A 26,088-nucleotide genomic window follows, 5' to 3' on the forward strand; every position below is an offset into this window, starting at 1 on the left:
TAAATTAATATATCGACAGTCAGAAGATGGCAGGCGCGTCCGGCAGGCCAGACAGTAACCCTCAGCCCGACTGTCACGTCATATTACGGGGGAGGGAAGCCCTCCACTGGCCATTAGGCGCGTCCAATCGATGTGACTGATGTGTCCTTTGTTCATCATATTACTGGACAGGCTAATCTATCACAAGCTTGTTTACAAGTGGACAGGTTTGTCCAAGTGTTGATACATAAGTTATACATAGCATTTTATTATTTTGATCTGAAAACTTCTTCTGTATGAAGAAGGAAGGATTTTCAAAATGAAGATTGTTATTGAAAGTGTTGTTTTCATAATAAACCAGACGATCTTAAACACGAAATTGAGCATGCTATCTTCTGTATGCCAAAGATTTAGAAGACGGATATGATCATAGTGTACCGTTACGTCCATCTGCGACGCATATGGTCCTCAAGGTAAAATGAGCAAACCCGGGCGACTCTATCTCTGGCTATCTGCCATATCTCAAAAATGTGACTTGTACGACCAAATCGGGTATTTAAATAGATTCGACTCAATACCATATTTGCGACGTCCTCCGAAATGGTATTATTAAATAATACATTTTATTGTTATGAAATCAATGTTGACAGCGCCATATTTAATAGGCTAGTTTCCTACTAGTCAAATCAGCTTCTTTTTAAGAACTGTCAAAACGATTTGCTAATATGGAATTAGTATGAAATACTGAGGAGTGACGTCACGGTCAATTCATTTACTTTATATCTTTCTCTTTGACTTATTAAATAGAAATTATGTTTAAACATAACTACTGTCCATATGTTTCTTCTAATTATGTGGTGCTTTAATTCGTGCACTGCATAAAATATTTTATTTTAAGTATAGGAAACTAGCCTATTGTAATATGAAACCGTCGATATAAGTGCACCTACTAATTGAATGAACTAAAAGCTTCATTAAAATGCAATTAACTAACCAATGTTGACATTCCATGCGTGTGTCACGTTGGGTGAGTGGGTGTAGAAAATAATTATACAACCAATTTCTGTCGTACCTCTTTCCTAACCAAAACACCTGGAAAACGACTGATGTCATATATACCATAAAAACAATCTACTTGACCGTGTTAAATAAACTCAGTAAAATCCACTGAGTTGTCCGTCTTTAATCGCAGCTTGCAGCTTTCGGGCGTCAATTTTTGTAAGTTGAAGTCAACAAAAACATTAAAAATACCTCGTTACGTGATATTTAATTGCAACAACACAAAAATCATGGACACTCAAGGGCCTGAGATATATTTAAAATCACAGGCAAGTAACAACTTCAGTACAAAATCTGACACGCTCGGCCGCCATACAAATACCTCTAGATGAACTTGTTTCTTCTGTCTCAATTTAATTCTGTGTGGAAAATCTTTAATGCTTTTTTGTGACCAAGGTTTCAAGAAAACAGTAACTTTATTGTCAGTGTTTTACGTGAAAACGTCGGCTATCGATAAAAATAGCAGATACTCATAGAATATTCATTACAACCTCATGTGTGTATTCGTGTTTACGTTAAAGTTAATGCTCATATTTATTTGGAAAATATGTCAGTAGTTACCTACTCGAACTGATTGTTTGACGGCCGGAATTAGTAGAAAATATTTGACCACTCAGCAGCGGAACGTCAAACTAATTCGTCGCACTTTTCTTAGGACTTGTTGATGCTCAATTTTCTCAAGATAGTCGATCAGCACGTTGGCCACGCGATAAACGATAAAACATCAGGCCGTCCCTATCGCACTTACAAATAGTACGCAAGGGACAGCCTGATGTTTTATCAGTTATCGCTCGACCATGCTTGGTCACCAGGATCAGGAATCGCATACCAAATGCTCCACGTGATTTAATTATGCATCTAGTAGTGATACTAGTGATCGATGGAGTATAAACTGCTTATTTAACAGTAAATTGGTACGTATTTTGGATACTGCGATAAAAAAATTAAAGTCTGATGTACTTAGGCTTTTGTCTTGTATCGTTGTAGGTACCTATAAAAAAAGACCACACTTAAAAAGTCCTTGGCGCTAAGTGTTTCATTTAAGACAATTTGTTGTTCACCGCAGTTTAATTCAAATGGTGCTTAATTTGTATGTTACGTTCATTGTATAATAGTGGTGAGAAATAAACAAAATCTATTTTTATTTTATTTACGTTTACGGAAGCCTTCAGAACCGACCGCAGCCACAATAAGAATTTCAGGATCCCTCAAGGGGTATATTGCGCAAGGAATTCTTCAGTCAGGATTTCGAACACAAAGGAAGTTTTACTGTGACACGATGTGAATTAGCTATTGATGCCTTTTTTGGGCATTTTATTGAGAATCGTATTGATTTCAATCTTATATTTGTCATAAAAACTTCCATAACTGAAATATGCTTACAATCGAATATCAGACTCACAGAACTTAATTTAGATAGAAGAAACAAATTCATATATTTGTATAGGGGCCGAGCGTGTCAAATTTTGTACTGAAGTTGATTCTTGCCTGTAATTTTAAATATGTCTCAGGCTCTTGATTGTTCATAATTTTTGTGTTGTTGCAATTGAATATCACGTAACGAGGCATTCTTTATGTTTTGGTTGACTTCAACTTACAAAAATTGACGCCCGAAAGCTGCAAGCTGCGAGTAAAGACGGACAACTCAGTGGATTTCACTGAGTTCATTTGACACGCTAAGTAGATACGTTTGCTTGATCTATGATATATATGACACCTGTGATCAGACTACTCTGAGAGAAGATATCTGCCGTTTTTAAGAAAAAGGTATTCTCTAACAAGATATTCGTATAAAAATACGAGAAAATGCAAATGTAAGCGACAATACCTCTTACTTAAAAACGTCACATATGTATCCATTACTGTTGTCTACAAATTGTTTCATGCCAACGCGTCATAAAGGTAAATTTTCCACGGCGAGTTAATAATAACAAATGGGCATTGTTCCATGACAGGACAGTAAGCCCGGTTTCAGAATCTTATTATTCTAATGCAATTACGTTTCCGTGGACGACTTGTGTGGCCTAAAGGGCGCGGTGGTGACGTCACGGCGGCGGTGTTGCCTCGGTGATCCGGTTAGGCTAAACGGATCCGCTGATAGGATTGTCTGACTGTCTGTCTGCTGTCTGGGTGCATTTGGTGTTTTGCAGAAGGAACATAATTACTCAAAGGAAGGAACGATGTAGGACGGGAGCGTAATGCATACGACGAAGAGTCTCCCTCTAATAGTATCTATGTATTTTATAGGATTTAGATATCAACCTTTTCCTCTAATTTAAATATTCACCCCAATTTTAAACTCAAATCAGCTCAAAACGAAATGTAAACTATGTAGAATGAAGTACAAGTTTCATGCTTCACCTAGAGGCAGTTGAATTATAAAACTAAACACGCCGACGAAAAGTTCGCTAACTATTATGAGTTCTGTTTTTAAATGTTCCTCTTGCGTCAATAGCAACTGGCAGGTAAAGTTTAATTACATTTGCATACCTAATGCCGCACGTAGTCAAATATTTTATACGTCTCGCTATTCAACAATCAAGCTGATGGTGGAACAATTTGATTTGCCACGCGAATAGCGTAGTTCTCTTGATCTTTCTGCTCGCTTTTGAATATATCTTAGAATAACGATTCAACGAACTCATATTACGTAAATGAGTTTTTGCGTGTCTCCGAGCAATTGTTGTTGCTCGGTCGATTATGAACAGTTTTTTTTTTTGCAATATCTACTTATTTGCCTACTGTTAATATAAAAAACTTGTACGCAATAATCAGAAAACAAAATTTGGAGACCTAGGTGTGAACGGGTAAATACCGAAGACTATTATAAAACATATTATGTTTTTTCAAGAAAGCTTTTGGGTAATATGAAGAAAACCCTTAACAAATAGGTACATCACTAGTCAGTAGTCATACTTACAGTAAATCTGACGAGGTCACTTACAAAATTGAAAACATTTGTGACATGTATTCATATACGTTTTGTTCGGCGTTTCTTATAACAATAAAATGATCAGAGTATTAGCTATTATATATTTTAGCATTGTTTCGATGTCATACTGAATAAAAAATAGATTCCAAAATTTATTAATTAATTACCTCTAGGCTTACCTGCCCTGATTATGTTTGACGCCACGCCACCGATATACAGGCTCTCTTAAAGTAATTATGTGCACGTCAATTTGAAGCTTGTTCCGGCGGCTCGAGTAACATACTACAAAGGCCACGTACTCGTACCTGTGCGCAAACTTTGTCGAGCTCACTACAAAACAATTTGATTAAATACACCATAGTCCTTTTGAAGAAAATAATGCCTATGTAACGATAATAAATATGTGAGTATCATCGCGCAATGGTGAAATCTTTTCATTGCGGATTATATACGAAACCACTTAACGCTCGCAACCCTGGACATAAGAGGATTATAGTATAGCTTTTCACAACATTAACGTATCGTGAACCGACTAAAACAGAATTATGCTTTTATGTAGCGGTACGGGAATGAAATACGCGCCAGAGGTTTGTAACGACGTTTCGTGTTTATAGAGAACAAAGATGACGGGCGCGAGGTGCCTATTGTTAATAACGCTCCTGTTAATGTTGGAGAGTAAAAAGGATCAAAGCGGCTAAACAATGGAGGTGATTGTAAGAATTGCAAAAGCTATTCGCGATTGTAACTGTATGAAAGTCAAAGGTCAGGTGTATTTGCAAAGCAACAATAGATCGCTGGGACTGCGATTTTTAACCTTATCTGAGTCTGTATTATAGCCATTTTTTGTCATTAAATTACTAAGCTGTCTATGCTGATCCGCGTATTTTAATAGCACAGATGAAAGAAATTTGCCTAACCGTTATGAATGATACCGTAATAAATTAGGACGTCATTCGTAGCAACTGCTAAAAGTTGGAAATTTTTAACTGCGAAGAAAAGGCATTTCCCCTTCTTTGTTTCTCTTAGATTATTAGAATGGATTTATGGTGTATTTTATGTGAGTTAAAGTTACAAAGTCATTTTAAGAATATAACCACTTAAACATTGCATATTTCGAAGAATCTTCGCGACTACAACCCATGCAAGTAATCCAACTACAAATGGCCACTGTAACGCGCGTTGTAGTTGAGTTGCAGTCTGTCATCGGTCTTTAAAATTTGTTAGGGCAACGCCTTTCGTGTTCCGTTCTTTGTCATCAATCTGTGAAAAAAAATGAAAAAATGAAAAAAGTTTATTATATAAATTAACAATTACAGAAAATCACGACCCTGTGTTACAGGACGCAGTTTCGTCGCACTAGTACCTTAATCTATATTATATATCTATATATCTATACACATTTTTTTTGTAAAAAACAGCGAGTTGCTATAAAGTCAAAGTACTGAAAAAGCTTACAAATAACATTTTTTTATTTTTTTGTGTAAAAAATCTGTGTCGCGCATCAAACCTTAATATTGACATAAAGTAATGTTTGTTGCAGCATACTGTTTGCGGACATCGTGGGCTTCACGGTACTCGCATCGCAGTGCAGCGCGCAGGAGCTCGTGCGGCTGCTCAACGAACTGTTCGGCCGGTTCGACCAGCTCGCCAGCGTAAGTTTAATGAAGCATAGGTACTATCAGCTGCAAAAGTGGATGGCGAATTTATCAATGAATTCATTCATAATTTCTCCATGCACTTTTGCAGCTGATAGTACAATTACGTTATGGTTACTGTAGAACACATTCAAATTTGTTAATAGAAAATAGTTATTTTCCCCTCACTAGCTCGGAAACACGTGTTTTGTCCTTTTATACCAGCGGGTAAAAACGCATTTTATCCACTAGTGGGTAAAGTAATTTGACCTTGAATAAAGTCAAATTAACTGCTTTAAAATTGATAAAAGTAGGTGAATCTAGTAATTAAGATGATTTATTACCAACTGTGGAACTACTGGAAGCAGTGATAAACGCATTTTTTTGCGTTGTAGTTTCCTCGCTACAGTGAGGGGAAAAGTTTTGTGTTACACTCGGGTGCAAATGTATTTTACTTCTCGTGTGTTAAAAAACTCGCAAGTTCAGGATTCTATTCTCGAACCAGCTATAGAATCCTTTCACTTGCTCGTTTTTCAATTTCACACTCGGCGTTAAAATACAACTTTGCCCCCTTGTATAACAAATAACTATTGTTTTACAAGGGGGCAAAGTGGTTGTTTAACCACACGTGCCAATATTGATACCCGAGCAAGCGAAAGATTCCAATATTGAACCGCGAGCGTAGCGAGTGGTTCAAAAAGTGGAATCTTGAGCGTTGCGAGGGCTTCAAGGCACGCAGGTTAAACAAACTTTGCCACCGAGTGAAACACATAATTTTTCACCACATCGACACGAACAAAATATTCACTATAAAACATCAAACTAAATCAAATCCATCAATTTATCCAATATTTATGATACAACATCATCATTTAGGTAAATTCTACCAGTCAGCTTAAGATACCAAGTTAAAATTTTTATGAAATTACTTTGCACTCTTGTGGATAAAATGCAATTTTGCTATCTGTTTTCGAATAGGAAAGTAAGCCTTTAACAGTTGGTATGGTGAAAAGGCTTTTAAATTATTCACGGTTAGTTTTATTAGACTTATATTGACCGTGAACACCTTGTTGATTTTTATTGACGTTCCTATATTTCGGCGCATAAAAGGTAACCACGGTCTATATCCCGGTCAACATAAGTAGTAGAATAAAGCGCACAAAAACGCCCAGAGCGTCAAACGAACGCATGACCCTTACTGTGATCAGGGTTGTACGAATACGAAGACGTTGATTACGTTCGTGGTTGTGCTGTTAATGCTACTATTAGCATAGTATTGTTTATTATTTTTGCATTAGGTACTAAAGTGAAATAAAATGCAATATTTTAGTCGAATCTTCAAGCACAATTTTATCTGACAGCGTTATTCTTAGAAACACGTAAAATATACAACCGATGATGTTCACACCGCAATCCATTAGGAGATCGAGTATTAAATCGAACGCAACATCCATCAGAAAAATTGAACTATATTCGAGAAAGAATATCAAGGTTCGCGCTTTCGAAGCGTGGAATAAGCATCGAATTATTACGGGAAATACCAGCTGGCGGAAATGTGAAAATCCAATCATTATAACAAGAGAGCAGTCGAGAGCCTCTACCATCATATTTTGACTTTTAGAATTTACCGTAAGACTCGATAGCGATATGTGGCCGAAAATCACATCCAGTGCAACGCTTTAAATTTTCTCGTTTTGTACACATTTTTGAAGTCACTCATGAGTCGAACGCGGTTGAATAACATTTTACCTTTTTCCGATGTTTTGGTTGCACTGGCTCTGGTCACGGAAGATCATGTTTTATAGCGTACAACCCACGACTCCCGTGTCACTTTATAAATCACATTCATTGTATGGAAAAAGTAATCAGCGCCCCAAACGGTTACTTATTAGAACCAAAAAATATTACATACCCGTCTCCTTGACGCTATCGCGTAACGTATTCTAAAACGTCACAACGTCAAAACGTTTTTATAATCATGTTTTTGCACTGCCTACAACGTTTCTGCTTTGCCTAAAGGTAGAGAATGGTCTGGTCTATAGCATTAAGTTCGCCTATAGTACGATTTATTTCTTTTGTACAATAAAGATTAAATAAATGGTAGAGGCTAGAGGATGAGGTACCTCGTCGACAAAGCGGCGTAGCTCATGAATTTTGTACGGCGAATACATCGTAAATAACGTACGTTTTGATTGGCTGATGGCATGTTGCCCTATAAATATTTCCGCTTTTAACAGAATGCATGCATTCTCCACAATTTTACGTTTACGCGAGTTATCGAAATAAATCGGTTTTAAATCATGTTACCATATTTACAATTAAAGTTATTAGGGTACTCACGAGACTGGACAGATTTTTAAGGGACGAATAACAATACATACGCAATCATAAATTCGCTAGACCACAGAATATATATTATTATGTATAGTATAAGTCAAGCCTAGACGCGAATAAAGCCAAGGACCAAGACTGTTGGATAGATTCATGTGTCCTTTTAGGTGTTTTACAGTATTAAAGAAAATATAATGTAGAAAGTTTTTCACTCCATTGCAAACATGGTGCATTTTCAGTTTAGTAATACTCTCTGAGTCTAATTAATTATGTAGTATAGGAACTTTACTGCATGAAACTTCCCGCTAAACTATACGTTACGTTTAACGCATGATAAGTTTTGCCCGAGATGGTAATGTTTCGCCTGACTTGCCTGATCATTCATCAAACAGTCTCATCAATACTATGCAGACGGCAGGGCTGCAGGCAATAGTTCAAACTTAGTTCTAATCCTCAATTTCAATAGACTAGTACTTTGATTTAGATGTTATATAACATCTCTTGATGAGTATCAATTTGACATCCTACTTACTGCTTACGTGTTTTCGTAGTTGAAGAAAAATTATTCCCGCTAGATTATTACCCGGCGATACATATAAAAGTAAATACCAACGAAGCATGATTCTACTAACCTTGTTACTCGGCGAAGTTTTCCGCTCTAGTGGTCGGAGGATAGACAGGACACGGTTTAGTTTCCCGGGAGAGTGGTAATGCTGCCTCGGGGGACTATTTACCACGGAGCTAGTCTCTATAGCGAAATTAGAACTAAGTTAACTACAGGCTAGCTAATCGCTGTATCGTCGGGTCGGGATAGGACTATATGGTCGACGATATCGCGTAAGATACTCCTTATTTCTCACAATATGGTTTGACCATGCTCGCAGTATCGTCGAGACAGGGCTCGACACAATCGACGTTATCGCGTAGGATACTCCTTTTTTCTCATTAGTATAGTTTGAACATGCGCTCCGCTACGTCGAGATTTGTCTCGATATTTTGTCACTTGTATGATCAAGATACGGCTCTAGATGATCGACGCTATCGCTTAAGATACTCCTTGTTTCACACGTATGGTTTAACCACTGCTAACCTTGTTAGTTGGCGAAGTTTTCCGCTCTAGTGGTCGGAAGATAGACAGGACACGTTTTAGTTTCTCGGGAGAGTGGTAATGCTGTCTCGAGGGACTATTTATCACGGAACCAGTCTCTAAACCGAAATTAGAACGGTGGTAACGTACAAGCTATTGTCCCGGATTTGTAAGTTCACATTTTTGACACATTTGTTTTGAAGTATGTTGCGATGTGGCTAAGACGTATCGTTTGCCAAATCTAACGTTTAATTTAGAATTGGTTGAATCGATTAGGCCCTATGTACAAGGAGGCGCATAAACAAATATACGATTTCTGTCAACTTACTGAAACGTCATTTGAATCGAAATGACGGACTCTGCCACATCACTAGTTTAAAAATAAAAATGAATGATAAATGACATAATAAGTAAATCCTGCGAAATAAATTAATATCGTAAAATACTCACTAATGAAGATCCGCAAAAATGTAACATGTCTTAGATTATGTTTAAAGTAAGCGAAATATTGTTTTTAAGCACTTGATTTTTTCAAATATTATTACAGGATTTTATTTAAAATTTCATTAGGTTGCGCGAGTTTACGTTTTGTGGACGCTGTCATGTATCAAAAAGAGGTTCTTACAGCTCTGGGACAATAGCCGATATGGCAAGTGTTACATACTCATAAAGTGGAAATGTATTTAAATCGAAAATATTAATAGTATTTTATGCAACTGTTTTCGCCTCAAATTGTTAATAAAGACGCCACGAGCATTTTTTGACTCAGTTAAACACCGTTGCATACAATACTTTTTCTACGACCAAGCACTTATTTTGAAAGAAAATTATAAATCAACAAATACCTACTTTCAGTCATCTTAGTTATCTAGTGGACCGCCTACCATTTTGAATATGCAGTTTGAGTGCAAACATGAAAATAAAACTGTCTATGGTATGGTTCTTTGAAGCCTGGCCACTAAGACGAATCGAGCCGAGTTGAATCGAGTTCTCATACATTTGAATGCGATTCGACGCGTCGCCAATGAACGCAGCAGAAAACGAAGGAGTCTCGACTCTGCGAATTGGTTTGTTAAGTTGGTAGCAATGTATTTACTGAACTGTAACAGCTATATCGTGCTACTGCTACTAAATGTTTTCAGGGTATAGACTAGATAGACTTGTCCTGACATCTTTTATGTAGGGTTTTAAAGTTCTATGCACAACCTTGTAACTCACGAATAACAGTACGGGAGTAGAAAAAAATAATTAAGGAAGATTGAGACGGCGTGCTGGAATGCGATATTAATTACAACAATTTAATGAAACTCGTGTGCCAGTTTTTGCAGCGTGTAAATAGATCCTTATTCGGCCAATGCAATAAATAATTGGAGTCGGGGGGTTAAATTTACGTTTGAGAATATACACAATAATAGACATCTTAGGTAGCACCATGTACCCGACCATCGCTGTTCGTGGAACTCTCCAAAAGTATTAAATGAAAATGCTTATTCCATTGTTCAAATAAAAGTTATCATAAAAAATGCATATTCATTGTTTCACACATTTTTTCATCAAACCAGAAATGCTGTACATTATTACATACTTGCCGCCGGTCACAATTCGCGATTTTAAATAAAGAGTTACCAAATTCTGAGTATTCGTTTACGGTCCTGACCGATGACCTATTCAATGCCATTGTTTCAAATCAACATAATGTTCTCCGTGTATTGTATTGTTTAACAGTACAACACTTGTTGAATATCTCGTTAAGTCGTTAGACAGTTGAAAAATATTTGAGCAAGGACTTGTATAAGATATATCAGAAGTGTATTAACCTTATAGCACCTATTTCTACTAAGTCGCAGAGCCAACTAAAAGCTCTTAAGGTTAGTTCCTGGTTCATAGGATCTCAAACTAATGCCTGATTGTAATATTTTCACATACTTTCCATATGACATCGCTTTCATCGAACAAATGGAGTGCAGTTTGTTGTAATTGTACAAACGTGTCCGTTGTAACTAACCACCTTAATTATACGTAGGTATGCAACAATTGCAAAGTGAGCCATTTTCAGATCGTTAACGCGACGCTACACAATTTGTGCCGACAACGAGACTTTTATGACGTTTTATGTTTCGAGTCTCTACTAAAACTGTCACTTTTACAGCCTGAAACACGGTACCAGATGTAGGTTGATTATAGAATTATTTTTACGCTGAAACTAAACACTGAACCAAGACATGTCCGGGCACTAAGGGAAAAATAGTTTCCGTGTGTTCAGGTCTAAATATGTTTCTTGCTGAAACCAAAAGCTAAATTTTCAACAATATTTACTAGTTATTAATACCGTAGGATTTGTGATACTTACCAAGGATTTTGTAACTATTTTGATGTTTGTTCTAGGACAACCACTGCCTCCGCATCAAGATCCTGGGCGACTGCTACTACTGCGTGTCCGGGCTGCCCGAGCCGCGCTCCGACCACGCGCGCTGCACCGTCGAGATGGGGCTCGATATGATCGACGCTATCGCGTAAGTAGCTCCTTATTTCGCACTAGTATGGTTGTTGGACAACCAGCCGCGCTCCGCATCACGCGCGCTGCACCGTCTGAGCGACTGCTACGATATGATCGACGTGTCGCGTAAGTAGCTCCGAGCCGTATGGTTGTTGGACCACGCGCGCTGCACCGTCGAGATGGGGCTCGATATGATCGACGCTATCGCGTAAGTGGCTCCTTATGTCGCACTAGTATGGTTGTAGAACGGCCACTTCCTGTATTCAGATTGAGTAAGATACTCCTTATTTCGCACTAGTGTGGTCTGACCCTGACCACTTGGTGTACCGTCAAAATTGGGCTCATAATCGACTTTATCGCGTAAGTTAGTCCTTATCCTTATATCGTGCTAGCTAGTATGGTTAGATCTGGCGCGCTGAACCGTCGAGTTGGGTCCACATGGCCGACGCTATCGCGTAGTATACTAGTTATTTCGCACTAGTATGGTTTGACCACGCGTGCCGCACTGTCCACCTATAGCTGGGGATTGACACGATAGACGATATATCGTAAAATACTCCCTATATCGCACTAGTATGATTTGATCTCGTTCGCTGAACCGTCTACTTGGGTTCCCACATAGCCGACGCTACCGCTTTAGATACTCATCATTTCGCACTAGTATGGTTTGACCACGTGCGCCGCAGCGTCCATGTAGATGGGCCTCGACTTGATCTACGCTATGTCGTAAGATATTCCTTATTTCGCAATAGGTACTATGGTTTTAGGACGGCTACGTCGACGCTATCGCGTAGGATCCAAGATTCGCACAAATATTTAGTTAGTATGTTATAAAATATCAGTACCTTCTGAGCGATATTGCGTGTATGTGACCCATTATGTGCTAAGCATTATATATAAGGTATTTTATTAAACAGCGTATCGACGCTAACGAATATTTATGAAACTGTCAGCACGTCAAGTGCACGGGCGTATGACAGTGACGACAATGAAGTACATCCTATAGGTACTTTATTTCTCGCTCACAAAAGGGCTAGCCTAATTGTGTGGAATTCGCCTTCATGTATAAAATATTTCCCCGCCAATCCCTGACAACTTTTGATGTCGGTCCGGAAGGATAGGCTAATTTTTCGCAAACTAAAAGGAATATGCGAGTTATTTTTGTATACTTATTATATATAAGTATGTGCGGAGAAATGTCGGAGATGTACAACTTCAATGTAATTTGTGTGAGAATGAATGGAAATCTTTCCGAAACCGCAAACTAATTAAAAACATATTACATCACTAATCACTATTGACACGTCCAATTGTTACGACTTACGACTAGATTTCTAGGTCAAATCTTCCGGGGGTTTAGAGCAGTTTCACACTAGGTTATTTTAACACTCGTATATTAGTATTTTCGTTTCGAAGTTTTTAGCTTATAAGCGCGTTACATTCCTCAATATTTGGTTTTTATGCGCTTACACCTTACACGCGTGCTACTTTCCCCTACATTTGAACTACACGCGCGTACCTACCTTCATACTCGTGTATAAAACGCTAGTCTGTATTCTGTAACCGCTCTTTAAAATAATCAACACGGCACGGATGAGCCACGGTGCAATGGGCTGGAGCCAGTGCGTCTTCATCAAAGGAGCTAAATATACCTGACCAGGGTGGTCTGGCCCGCTGAAGGTTAATAGGCCACCGAGCCCACTGCGTCGCTTCAACTACTTCGTGTTCTAAATATTTTGATATCATTCAACACATTTAAACAGTCGTTAAAATGCAATAAATATAATGGTCTTAATTCTGTGGAGGATGATGATTATTGTGGTTAAGTAAGCAAATTAAAATGTTAAAAGTAATATTTTCACAATTATTTCAAATCCACAGAATTAGTTTAATAGATTCGTATTTTTATACCGTCTATAGTGCCTAATTAGATGCATATAGGTATAGGTACCTACAGCATAGGCGTAACGCATGTAACTTCGTTTATCTTTTGTAGGTACTCGTTAAACTAATTTTAATGAAACTCGGGTTGAAAATACATATATGTAATTTAAGATGAAGAGATTTTATAGTATAGTTTTTAACAATTATCATCATCACCAATATCCTCGCAGACGAATACGCGCGCAGAATCTCAACTTCATTTACTATTTAGAGTGGTTAGTCCACTACCCTGTTGTCTAGCTTTAAAATTCTTGCGCTGTGTTAAAATGAAAACTTTAAAGTGTCAGAAAAGTGTCGCATCCGAATGATAAACGGGCATGTAATTCATAACGTTTACGCGGATGTGACAGAAAGTTTTTATAAATAAGTGCGGTAGGCAATCAACACCGACGACCGCCGCCGCAAACCTCAGCCGCGGGATGGCATTTCAGACGTCTGTCTGCCTCCTGGGGGGTAATTCTCATTGCTCATTTGCGAAGAATGTTCAGGAAAACCAGTGTTACAAGCTTCTTAATATTTAGAACCAAAAATCCGCAAAAACAGTCAACCCGCAATCAGGTGCGGGATGGCATTTCAGATGTATGTCTCTCCTGAAGGAGTATTCTCATTGCTCACTCGCGTAGAATGCTCAGGAAAACCTGTCTATCTTAGCTAGTGTTATTTCGGTCTAAAAATCATCAACCTGCAAACCTCAGACGTGGGATGGGATTTCAGACGACTGTCCGCCTTTTGGTGGTTATTCTCATTAGTCGTTTGCGACGAATTCTTATTAAAACCAATGTATGGAGCTATATTAGTATTATTTTTAATAATTTCGCCCCTAAAACCATCCATCCGTGAACCTCAGGCGTGGGGTGGCATTTCGTCTGTCCGCCCGTCTAATCGCCGCACCTACTCGCGCAACCAATAGGAACAGCTCCTCCACATTCCTCACCCTTGTTTACTGAAATACTTCCACCGTCAACATAGATTCGTACTCCAGCCCACGCATTCATATAATAAACACATTATTTATTGCGACTCGTTTCTGCAGGTCGGCTGTAAATCTAAATTTATAGACACTGACTTCTAACAAGGTTAAAGTGATGGTCATTTCGTTAGACGTTTCAAGAAATTGCTTCTAAATGATGTTTTATGTAGTCCAGTTTTTCTATTGTAAATCTTTTAGTATCAGCTGGGGAATGTTTCTGAACATTAAGTTTTGTCAGTGGACATTGCTCGTCATTTGACTACATAAAGTGTAAGGGCAATTAAAACATCTACCGGAATTCTTAATGAACTTCTGTAAACAAATGACGTAAGACATTGTGTTTGGATAATGTAATTTATGCTAACTTGTTTAATGCATACGGAAGTTAATAATGTAATGTTGTCATCACATAAATAGCCTTGGTTCCGAATTTTTCATTAACTTGGAACAGGGGGTGAACCGTGTAAGCCTGTGTTTATCCGACTTACCTTTTTTTGCCTTTTGTTTAGAGTGTTTAAACGAAGGCCTAAAACAGTTTAAATAAAGAATTGCCGCCTCATTTGATTTAGTTTATCCTTTGATCCGATAACTCCAAAAATAGTAAATAAATTTAAAGGATCTTTTGAGTATTTTTTCTCAAACATAATATTTTCTTATATTGGATGAACTCGAGACCTTCAGTGGTTTATGTATAGTTAAGGGCTGAAACTAGAATATATGAATGTATGAGAGTATTGTACTTTTCTTGAACGTCCTACGCCATCCTACACTTCAACAGGATTTAGTTGGGCTATTCTTGTAAACATTTATAAATGTGGATATAATATCTACACACGTCGTATTCTTTAGAACATGTTAGGATTTAAACATACAAAACTTGATCGTAGGTAGCGGAACACACTAGACTTTGAATACAATCGGTTACAAACATTCTATAATTGTTTGTCTTTATACTAAGAATGTCGTCATCTTTGTTTTTTAAATAATAAACACTGCTCTTGACCCGAATTGTTTCCTTAAAATAATGCCGTGAGTAAGTCCGGTCATCCAATGAGTGTACTGGGATCAGTGCTGAGCTAACCAGGCGAACGAGCTCCAATTAACACTGCCATTTGTTCACTAAAGGCATATAAATAGAGTGGCGTCAACATACCTACATATGTCCGCTTCAAGCTATCACAGTGGACTGAGCTAACAGAGCTACATCTTCATTAAACATGAGATATTATATTACACTGCACTAGCACCTCTGACAAGTAACACCATACATTTAATACAGATGATATAAACTGGGTAAGTAATATTCACTATCCATTCATGCTACTACCTAACCTAAAGAGTCTAGCCAAGTGACGATTACTGACAGAAAACAAAAAGAGAAATAATGCTATTTCCATAGCAATAATTTCGGCTTTTTCTTGTTTTCGTTTGGCGTTTGTTCGTGTACGATTAGCAACTTTTACAAGCACTCAGAGGTCCAAAATGCGTATATAACTCCCATTACATGTTCAGTCAACCAATTGGAACCCTAGGCCACTCTACTACCATGTCAAAATGACAAGCAGTAAGAGATTTCTTACAATCTGATTTATAACGTCACTATGACTTACTCGTAGTTCTACAGTGGTTCTAGGGTTCTAATTGGTTGACTATACATGATTATTAGTTGCTCTGTCTGTTACATGTTACAAATATTGTACAAAAGAAAGTATTTAGTACAATTTAATCGAATCGAAATAACAAACATACGGGTGCAATAAAGTGCATGCAGCATCCGGCAAACAATAGCGAGGCCGAGGATTACAGGCCCCCCGAAGCCCCACCCGGGGATTACGGGGCCCCGGCCCTGAAGCCCCAGCCGCAGGATTATCAACTAATCCCTGATTACTATTCACGTAACGATACTTCATAAGTAGCCGTTTAATTAAATATCCAATTATCCTTCTTATTTTTAACAAGGTGAAGCCCTTAGAGAAATCTATTCTTAAAATCTTATTAGAGACGGGCAGAAAATTAATAATAAAATATTTCGTCTTCGAAATGATATTTTGTCTTGGCCCTTAATATTGGTGAAACTCCAGTTGAAACGTGTGAGTGCGAGTTCATACAAGACACATTTCTATAGAAAATATAAATGATTTTGTTTAGAGAGGTCCCTAGTAAAGTAAGTCATTATAATAATTAATTTTTGCTTCTTACTTTTGACAAGATAAAGAGGTTTCTGGGAGAATCGATTCTTAAGACGCGGCGAACTCGCTACGAAATCGTTGCGCGCTCGCGGCGAAGTCGCGACGCACTCGCTGCGAATTGGTAACGGGCTCGCGACGAACTCGCTGCGCGCTCGCTTCGCTTTCGCCTCGCTTGTAAATCGCAAGTGTGATAAGGCCCTTAAAGTCTATTAACGAATAGAGATAAAACAATATTTTGTTAGGTTTGTGAAAAATATCTCATGACTTTAGTGAAACTCCAAACAATTTAGATTATGCAAGTTTACACAAAATAAAAAAAAATACGCTTGTCAAGGCTTTTGAATTAATGCAAACGAATTATGTACATATAAGGACTGCAAAACACCATGAGCAGCTTGAAATATGCGATAAAATAAAAACCTTACATAATCAATCACTTTTGTTACATTAAAATTGAGTCGCTCTTTTATCGCCCAATAAATTTCCCGTTATAACTGAAAAAGAAGATTCATTGTTCGTTCAGAACAACCACTGGACCGAATTGGAAAAACTAGGACTCTGATAGATACCGTGCATTAGTTGTGAGCGCAGTTTGCAATAATTCACTTTAATAAATGCCGTACTTGAAATTTAGTGCTGGTAGGAATTACGTCAACGGCAACACCGCTTCCGTTCGTGAGAATTCGTGCTTCCAGGATAAATTACGTTTTGGTTAAGATTATTATTTACTATGCAACAATGTTGATACAACTACATTTATATTTGTGTAAGCGTTTAAAATAATGAGTAAGAAAATGTATACTGGAACACGCATTTGGAATTGGAATTCGATCCTTCGTTAACTAGTTTCTAAAGAAGGGTCACTACCGACCCGGCTAACGCGGCTCTTTAATGTTTGTTTCGTAAATCCACATCAAATAATGTAGATCGAAGTGTAAACAAGTTCTCGTTTCGTCCCAAGAGCCAGTGATCCAAATAATTCCATATTCAGGGGGTGGCCGCATCTGACATGTGTCGGAACGAAGGAGGGCCGGAAGACGCGCAAAAAGGCCACCTAATAATATGTCCCATATTCAGTGTTTATAATATACATCCGCTTCCACTCATTACGTTGAAACACAAATTTCCGGCGCAAAAATAGCGCAACCTTATCTGTCTCAAAGACTTTCCTCGACAAAGCTGAGGCGAAAAAGGGTTCAGTAATTGACTTCCGTTAAATTCCTGTTAAGACGAAACATCTGTTTCCCCGCTCGACTTTGCGAACTTTTCGTCACAGTTATGATTATGACAAAGCGAAAGTAACATATCATAAATGTGTTAGGTGGCCTCGGTGCGGATCGGCTTTTGCCGGCCTAAGTACGTCAAGTTAGGATTATAATTCGATTTAGTATGGCACATCACATCACTGCGTACGCAACTTCGCAACTATTGGACACAAATTACCTACGTATCAATGGCAGTTGTTTACCTACTTTAGCCCTATTTGGCGAGCCAATTACTCACTTAGCATATTTATTTTACACTAAACGGGATGTTTATTTTATTGGTCTCATTAGACATAGCATAGTAATTGATGTTACTGCATATTTTTAAAATAGTTTTCCTTTTGAGGTTGAACTGAGTAACCGATATTCCAATAGAGTCTGGAGTTCGTACTTCGTAGGCAGATATTTTATTAAGCAATCTCAGTTTGTGTTTGGCTAGAAGACAGTTCGACGCTTGGATATTGGATTCCGGCATTCGATAAATATTTATAGATAAAGCCGATCTTCAACGGTACCTCCTTCCTAACTCGATTTGTTTTCTCACTCCGATGTGTTTTACGAAACAAAACCTCAAACAACAACAGATTACAATAACAGTTTTTAAATTATCAAATCCTAAATAAGTTTTCAAAGGTATGTAACTATAATTATATGATTAAATTAACGAAGTTTGTAGAGGTCCGGATAACCCATATTTGCTCGAGTTTCCTTTCAGCTGGCGTGGCTTTGGCTGTGCTATTGACAGGGAGCCACTGGAGCGGAATGCGGCTGTCTTGTAGGCTAATAATTCTTGTTGACCTACTTTTACTATATTCCAACACAATGCCCAATTAGCTCATTTCCACAATAAACCTACTCAATTTTATCGTTTACCGATTCCTGAAGCGACGCTTTCAAACTAAATACCTCCGACTTTTGGTATCCATTTCAATTTAGTAGACATTTTGTTTCGTTAAGGAGTAATAACTTTTTGGTAATTAAATCTAAAAGGGGAATTCAGCTAGTTCTCTGGAGCTTCTTAATTTGGTCCTGCGAATCTGCCGTCGTCTGCTAATGAAAAATTATGCGCGTCGAGTCTGCGCCTTGATTAATTTATGTTACGTTAATTGCTCTGCTACTTAATTAATTTACATGCGTTCATTTCGCCTATTGCTTGTGTTTCCTAAATTCGATACCAAGTTTGAACGTTAGTATTGTTAGTAAGTACTTACCAAACTAATTAATATAAGATAAAACAATGTATTAACCAAAAATAGGTAAATAATACGAGTAAAGGTAGTTATACTGTTTCTAAACACCATAAAAGTAATAAGCCACGGTATGCCAGCCAATGTGTCGATTAATAACAGACTCCCCGATGTTACACTTTTCATGAATCAAAACGGTCGTAAAAACGCCATAACCTCGTTTAATTTGTCGCCAGTAAACCCGGTTGCGACTGTAAAAAGACGCAGTTAAATTAACTACACCTAATTTATCACGAATAAGAACACATTTACTTAAAATTACACTGTAATTAATAAGTATCAATGTATTAATTGGCAAACCCTCACACCAGGGAGCTGATAAATAACCTTGCGACGCGATATAAAAAGGAAAGTTATTAAATAAAGTGAAAATAAACACGAAATAACTGAGTAGCCTCTAATCGATGTTTTGGCAAATTCTTTGGTACAAGAGAGGCTTAACAAAGCATAAAATAAATTATTTTCCCATCTGGATTATGAAGCTTTCATCCATTAGGTGCGATGACTCGCTTTTTATCAATATAACTGTATTCGTTATTATTTGTGTATAAAGCTTTGAATATCCAACGGGGTATTAGATGGGAGAGCAATTTTATTGGTTTCAGGCGTTGCTGTTGTGTACACAAAATTATTAACCGCTACGATCTTCTCGTATATATTTACGAAAGCATAATTCGCATGTTTTTATGAGGTTTCTGGCTTCTGCAGTTATGTCAGGCGTTTAGTGCGTCGGCCTTCGATAGGTCACGGCCAGTCTCCAAATGAGATTGATAGTGCTTCCTTTATGTCTTCAGTATTTATGGACTTTCTTCGATATTAACTAGATAAAACCGTAATGGATGAAGTAGCTATAACTAACAGTGGCGGCTGGTGAAAATAGCTGCTAGGCAACACTGAGCAAAAAGAAACCTACCGTAACATTAGGTACTTTACTAATAATCAATTTTAGGCAAGCCGGTGGGAATCGGCTTGTATGGACCAGTCGCTACTGATAACTAATTACCACGATACAAGATTTAAATTTAGAAAAAAATAACCGTTGTAAGTAGTGGACCGATTTTAATCAAATATGAGTTCTTAGCCAGAGAATGAACACGCCCGACTAATTCTGCTATTTCTGCTTTCAAACAAAGAAACGAAATCCTAACTTAAACTACTGATATCGGGGTCTTTGGTATTCACAGAATTAAACCGATTAGTCCGCGTTCGGTACCCGACCAGTCTGAAGAATTGCAGACCAAGATTGTTTGAAATACTCTGATTTACACACAGGAATCCGCAAGCTGATGGCGCAGTTTGTTTTACTTACGATTCTTTGATTTCATTCTGGTTGTTCAGTTGGAATTCAGTTAAATAATAGATCGCATGCGCAAGTAATCAGACAGATGGATGCAGTCCACCTACATTGAAACATCTATCTTCCTCATGTTTATAAATGCACGTTAGTTTTACACAGTGAATCACTAGAAAAATAGCTATTTTACTACTAGAAGAGTAAGACTTTTAGTACCCAGTTAATCGTGAAAATATATTGTTTTAAGTGCTAGAAGTAGTTTTTGTAAATTGCTTTAGAGATGAGTTGGTATTTACTCGTATTTATTATTAGCACACGAGACTGGATCGCGTAGTTTTCTCCGAGACTACGAGGAAAACACCATCCTTGAAACGTCGGAGGTTAGTTTTAAAAGTAATCATACGCGATGAAGTTATTTAGCACAGGGAGCATACGAGTATTTCTCATTGTTTAAAATGTCATTCGTTTTTAAAGATACTTTTTGAGATCATTTTCAGGATTGCAAGTGTAAACATGGTTTCGTCCTCGACCCAATTAGATATTATAAGTTCCACGGAACAGTTCCAGCTTGTCAGTTAGGTTAATTGTATTGCGTGACACGCTATACGCGTCAATAGTATCAACATCAAACCTAACTATTCAGCTGTCAGGACAGCTTCATCCAAATAATGCTCCATAACCACTACCACAGTATGATAAAGAGTACTATCGTACAGTATGGCCACTCCCGCTCCCCGCTGAAAGTGCCGCCCACCCCCTCTCGGTTACCTCACAGTTACCGCCTGTCAAAAACGCGAACAGTCGACCTGTCATATTTCACTCATACAAGCATAGTACGCGTTCACCTACACGAGCTTAGACTGTGTGCTAGGAACGCGCCTCTTTCATATATTTGATCGTCAGTGTCCGAGGTGTGCCACTACGGTGCTTTGTAGTACTTTAAAATAATGAATTAATAAGTAGGTATCTAACTTTATAATTAGGTAAAGACTTAAGAATAAAAACTTTGATGAGAAAACTTGTTCGTTAGTGCAAGTTAGTGGAATAGTGATTTTATAATTAGTAATTAAAAACTGTTACTCTCGCGCTTGTGCTGTCTCACGTGTCTGTTTGATATTATTGTAGTAACCAAAGGTCCCAAAGTGTAAGCTTTTTCTTAGAGAACCTCATAGTGGATATAGAAATAGCTTCGTAAAATATAAAATATAAATATTGGGGGACACCTTACACAGATCAACTTAGCCCCAAACTAAACATAGCTTGTACTATGGGTGCTAAGCGACGATATACATACTTAAATAGATAAATACATACTTATATACATAGAAAACATCCATGACTCAGGAACAAATATCTGTGCTCATCACACAAATAAATGCCCTTACCGGGATTCGAACCCAGGACCGCGGCGCAGCAGGCAAGGTCACTACCGACTGAGCCAGACCGGTCGTCGGTTCGTTTAAGGATTGTCAACTGGTGTAATATATACAAAATCATGAATATAAAACCAACAGTTCTAGTTTAATATTTGGAGCAAACGCTTTTGAATTTGTCTGATTCTTTGAACATAGAATGGATCCCAGAAATCTCAATTTTATAGAAATGTCTTACTTAATATCTAAATAAGCATGTACTATAATTGTTTCAGATCTGTAGTGGAAGCGACTGACGTACAGCTGAACATGCGCGTGGGCATCCACACGGGGCGCGTGCTGTGCGGCGTGCTGGGCTTGCGCAAGTGGCAGTACGACGTGTGGTCCAACGACGTCACGCTCGCCAACAACATGGAGGCGGGCGGGGAGCCTGGGTATGAGATATACTCTTATGTAGTGTTATACACCGTGTTTTTATTGTTTTCCGTTAAATTCGACATGTCGTTTAGGTTCGTTATCAGGAACCACTCTGTATATATCACTTTTAGTTAAATTCGCAAAAAAAATGTTTTCATCGTTTTCATACATAATAAATGAATTCATTAGTGTGAGAGACCCTTTAGAATAATATTCAAGTTAGTGTCAAGTGATTGACGGCACATGTCAAAACAAATAACATTGGGAAGTGGTAAAGGCTGTCAAACACGTGTTCAGTAATATTTTAATTTTTTTAATAACTCGATAACTGTAAGAGTTAAGACGCTAGTTTCTTAGAGAAATTAATTGTATTTGATCTAAAAAACCATCCCTTGAAGTTAACGGAATTCAATACAAAACAACCAATAGCATTTGAGTTGAATAAATTTAAAAGTCGAAAAGTGTCTGCCTTGGGTGAGACTTGAACTCACGGCCTCTGGATCGATACTCCAGACATTTCTGCAGATATTGCAGACGTTTCTGCTAATCAGAAGTTAAAATTTAGCATTTGAGTTGGTCATTAAGCATAAGCGTGAACAATTAGGATTAGTGGAAACAAAATAGAATAGAACAGAATTCATTTATTCAGCCAATACATTACCACAAACATCAAAAATAGCAAATAAAAAGACTTAAAACAAAACAGTAGCAATAGAGATGAGAAGCCGAAATGGTGTCTACTCAGCAATGCAGCTGACACGACTGGCGTGTCAACGGCGCTGGTTTTCTGCGGAGCCAGAGCGAGAGGTGCGGGACAGCATACTGGTTGCGGACAACGTGAATAAATAGTATTAAATAAATACATTAAGAGGATACGGTAGCGAAAATGCTAAAATGGAAAGGAGCCCCCCTTTCAACTTGGGAATTTTAGTTAAATATACAAGTGTTATTAACTAGATTTATCAAAAAAAAATTGTCCATTAAGAACAACTCAGTCAAAAGATATTTCAAAAAATCTTTAAAATCGAGGTTCCGCTCTCGACTCTTTCCTCCTTCAAAACTTAATCAATCGGAACGAAATTTGAGAATCTGAATAACAATGAAATAATCTATGTCGGACCGTTTCGCTTTTTTGGTTAATTGTTACCAATCTTGAGTATCACACCTTTTTTTGCGCCACAATGAAAAAGGCCGTTTTTGGAAATTTTTGATTGGCTCTAGAGTCTTTAAAAAGCAGAATATCAAAAAAATCAAAACGGTCCGACACAGATAAAAATAATAATAGTCTGTGTTGAAAAAATCATTGCTCTATCTTCAAAAACCAGGGAGGAAATAGTCGAGAGCGTTTGTATGGAGAACTGATCCCTACCGTATCGTCTTAAATTTATATTATAAATACACACATAAACGCTATAAAAGATACCTGGATACGTAGCGAAATGCACAAACGCTATATTAAATCTCCATCATTCATCACTTTTCCGTATTGGCGCGACAGAGCCCGATTGCGTTTCGATCGGCGTCTAGCCTCAACGATTGTCATTTCGGCGTAGCATTAGTTGTATGCAATTTGCACCGACGCGTGGCAATTGGAAGTGTTCCTGTTATATTTAGATAACAAAGGGTAAAAATTATAAGTCCTTTTGTTAAGTTTCAAGTACTATCAGTGGCCCGTTTCTCGAAAGGTAATACAAGCCTTGTATTACAAGTGTGTTTCCATGACAACCCATACAATTTGACAGTTCGCGCACTTGTAATACAAGGCTTGTACCTTTCGAGAAACGGGCCCCTTGGCCTTCGTATTTGACATGGGGTATACTTGAGGACGTGTCTTTAAACTACACGAGGTGACGCGACGTGAAGAGAAGCTGATATGTTTATTGACAAATATCACATGGTGACAATTTTTCTGCATCGTGCTCATTTCATAGTTCAACGATACACGACTAGTGCAACGATATTAACGCAAAGGTTTATTTCACATCTAAGGTGTAGGTACCTATTGTAGTGTAGCTTGCGTCTAATGTCTACTGTTACATGTTATAACACAGGAACCCGATGACAGTGAAGTACAAAACAATATTATATGTATTCATTCCTGGATATGCTCAGCTAAATTTATTTTATGTAGAAGCCTACGCCCTGCGAAGCCTTACACTAACCGATGCTACATTACGCCCACGCTTTGTTTTACAGTCCGATCGTTTCTCTATCAAATGAAAGTAATATGACTGAAACTGGAAGACTCACACTTTTGAAATATATCAGTTTTCTTGTATATTCTTATAAGTGATTAGGTAATATTTCTTGTGTACCGTGAAACGAGCGAAATTTGTATTGGTTACATTTCAAATGGCAATTATTGGAGTTGAGTTTGATAAGAGGGCAGAGCACCATTTTAATTATTTTAAACCAATCAATGAATAACAATTACTCATATTTTATGCGTTGGTAGCTACTTATTTCAAACTTGGTCCTAAGAGGTTTTTACTTACGTACTATCAGCTGCAAAACTCCATGCACTTTTGCAGCTGATAGTACCTACGCTAGTGGGTAGTATGAAATAAAATCAAACGTAAAATACTTTTGTGACCAATAAATAAAACACTTGCACAAACACGAACTTATCCCTTTCAGGAATCTTGAGAAATTGAATGAGTATTATCTACAGGTTTATATTTTACTGGTCGCATTTAGCTTTTATTGATATGAGTAAATTTTGATGTCTGTAATAACTCCGAGGTATGCCACAATACAAATAAAATAAAGGATCGCTCACTGTAACGATACGATACTTATACATGTATAATGTAAACTCGATCATGATTCAGAATATATTTTAATAACAAAGGACTGCATAAAGAAAAGCTGCCTCGCAATATTCAGAATTGAAATGCTCTCAAAGCAATAATCAGCTGTCCCCAGTTCAAGCACTATTTCGCATGATCATTATCCTTTTATTTGTGTAGGAGACACTGCAATTGCAAGGTTAACAGTCTGCTTTAACTTTATTTTTAATGAATATCGAGTCAAAGACCGCTTTGTCAGTGACTTTGTAAGAACACTCCTTTGTAATGGAATACGCATTCAGGACTGAGAACTGCGTGTTTTGTGCTACAATAAGACTAGACTTCTAAGTAATCGATAGTAGTTTAGAAAGAAAACCTCTAGAGTGAAAATGAGATGGATTGGACAAAAGTGGACGATCACCTCGAAACCGCCTTTACTTACAATCTCTCATTATCCATACTAATATTAAATGGGAAAGTAAGTGTGTCTGTTTGTCCGTCTTTCACGGCAAAACGGAGCGACGAATTGACGTGATTTTTTAAGTGGAGATAGTTGAAGGGATGGGGAGTGACATAGGCTACTTTTTGTCTCTTTCTAACCCCCCACTTCCCCAAAATGGGGGGTGGAACTTTATATAAAACATTCCGCAGTTTTTTGAACTTCACGCTAGCGAAGACTTTGAGTAATTATGTTAACTAGAGAGGGCACCTCAACTTGATTTTGTGTAACAACACTTAGAGCCGATCGGCACAAACGCGCTTAGTCTGTGCCGAACGGCTGTGGTAGATTGACGTATCGCAATGAAAAATATTTCGTCTAAATAATGCCGTCATGTGTAGTGAGGTACTGTACAAACTGCTCAGGAAAATCTAACAAAAGCCAAGGAGTGACTTTTCATACGTAGGTTTACTGCATTTTTTGTTTAAACACGCTTACATGCTTTTTATAAAAATGTATCAACTCATGCCTGAAGCGCCATGTTACGGCGGCCATGTTTCGTTGAAACCAAAGAGTAAAGTCACTATAGATTTGAGGAGTTCCGTTCTGACCGTCATCAGTACTTCCACTGCACCAAATGTC

At 37.8% G+C, this 26,088-nt stretch overlaps 1 protein-coding gene across 1 annotated transcript in view; it reads left to right on the plus strand.

Annotated features, from left to right (window-relative positions):
- The window catches only part of LOC125228195 (Ca(2+)/calmodulin-responsive adenylate cyclase-like), a 161,424-nt gene that overhangs the window by 112,722 nt on the left and 22,614 nt on the right, over positions 1 to 26,088 (plus strand). The window contains 3 exon segments of the mRNA XM_048132669.1: positions 5,511 to 5,622; positions 11,408 to 11,535; positions 22,077 to 22,235. Coding sequence (XP_047988626.1) covers positions 5,511 to 5,622; positions 11,408 to 11,535; positions 22,077 to 22,235 — 399 coding nt within the window.

The sequence above is a fragment of the Leguminivora glycinivorella genome, chromosome 7, assembly GCF_023078275.1.
Source record: "Leguminivora glycinivorella isolate SPB_JAAS2020 chromosome 7, LegGlyc_1.1, whole genome shotgun sequence".
Classification (NCBI taxonomy): domain Eukaryota; kingdom Metazoa; phylum Arthropoda; class Insecta; order Lepidoptera; family Tortricidae; genus Leguminivora; species Leguminivora glycinivorella.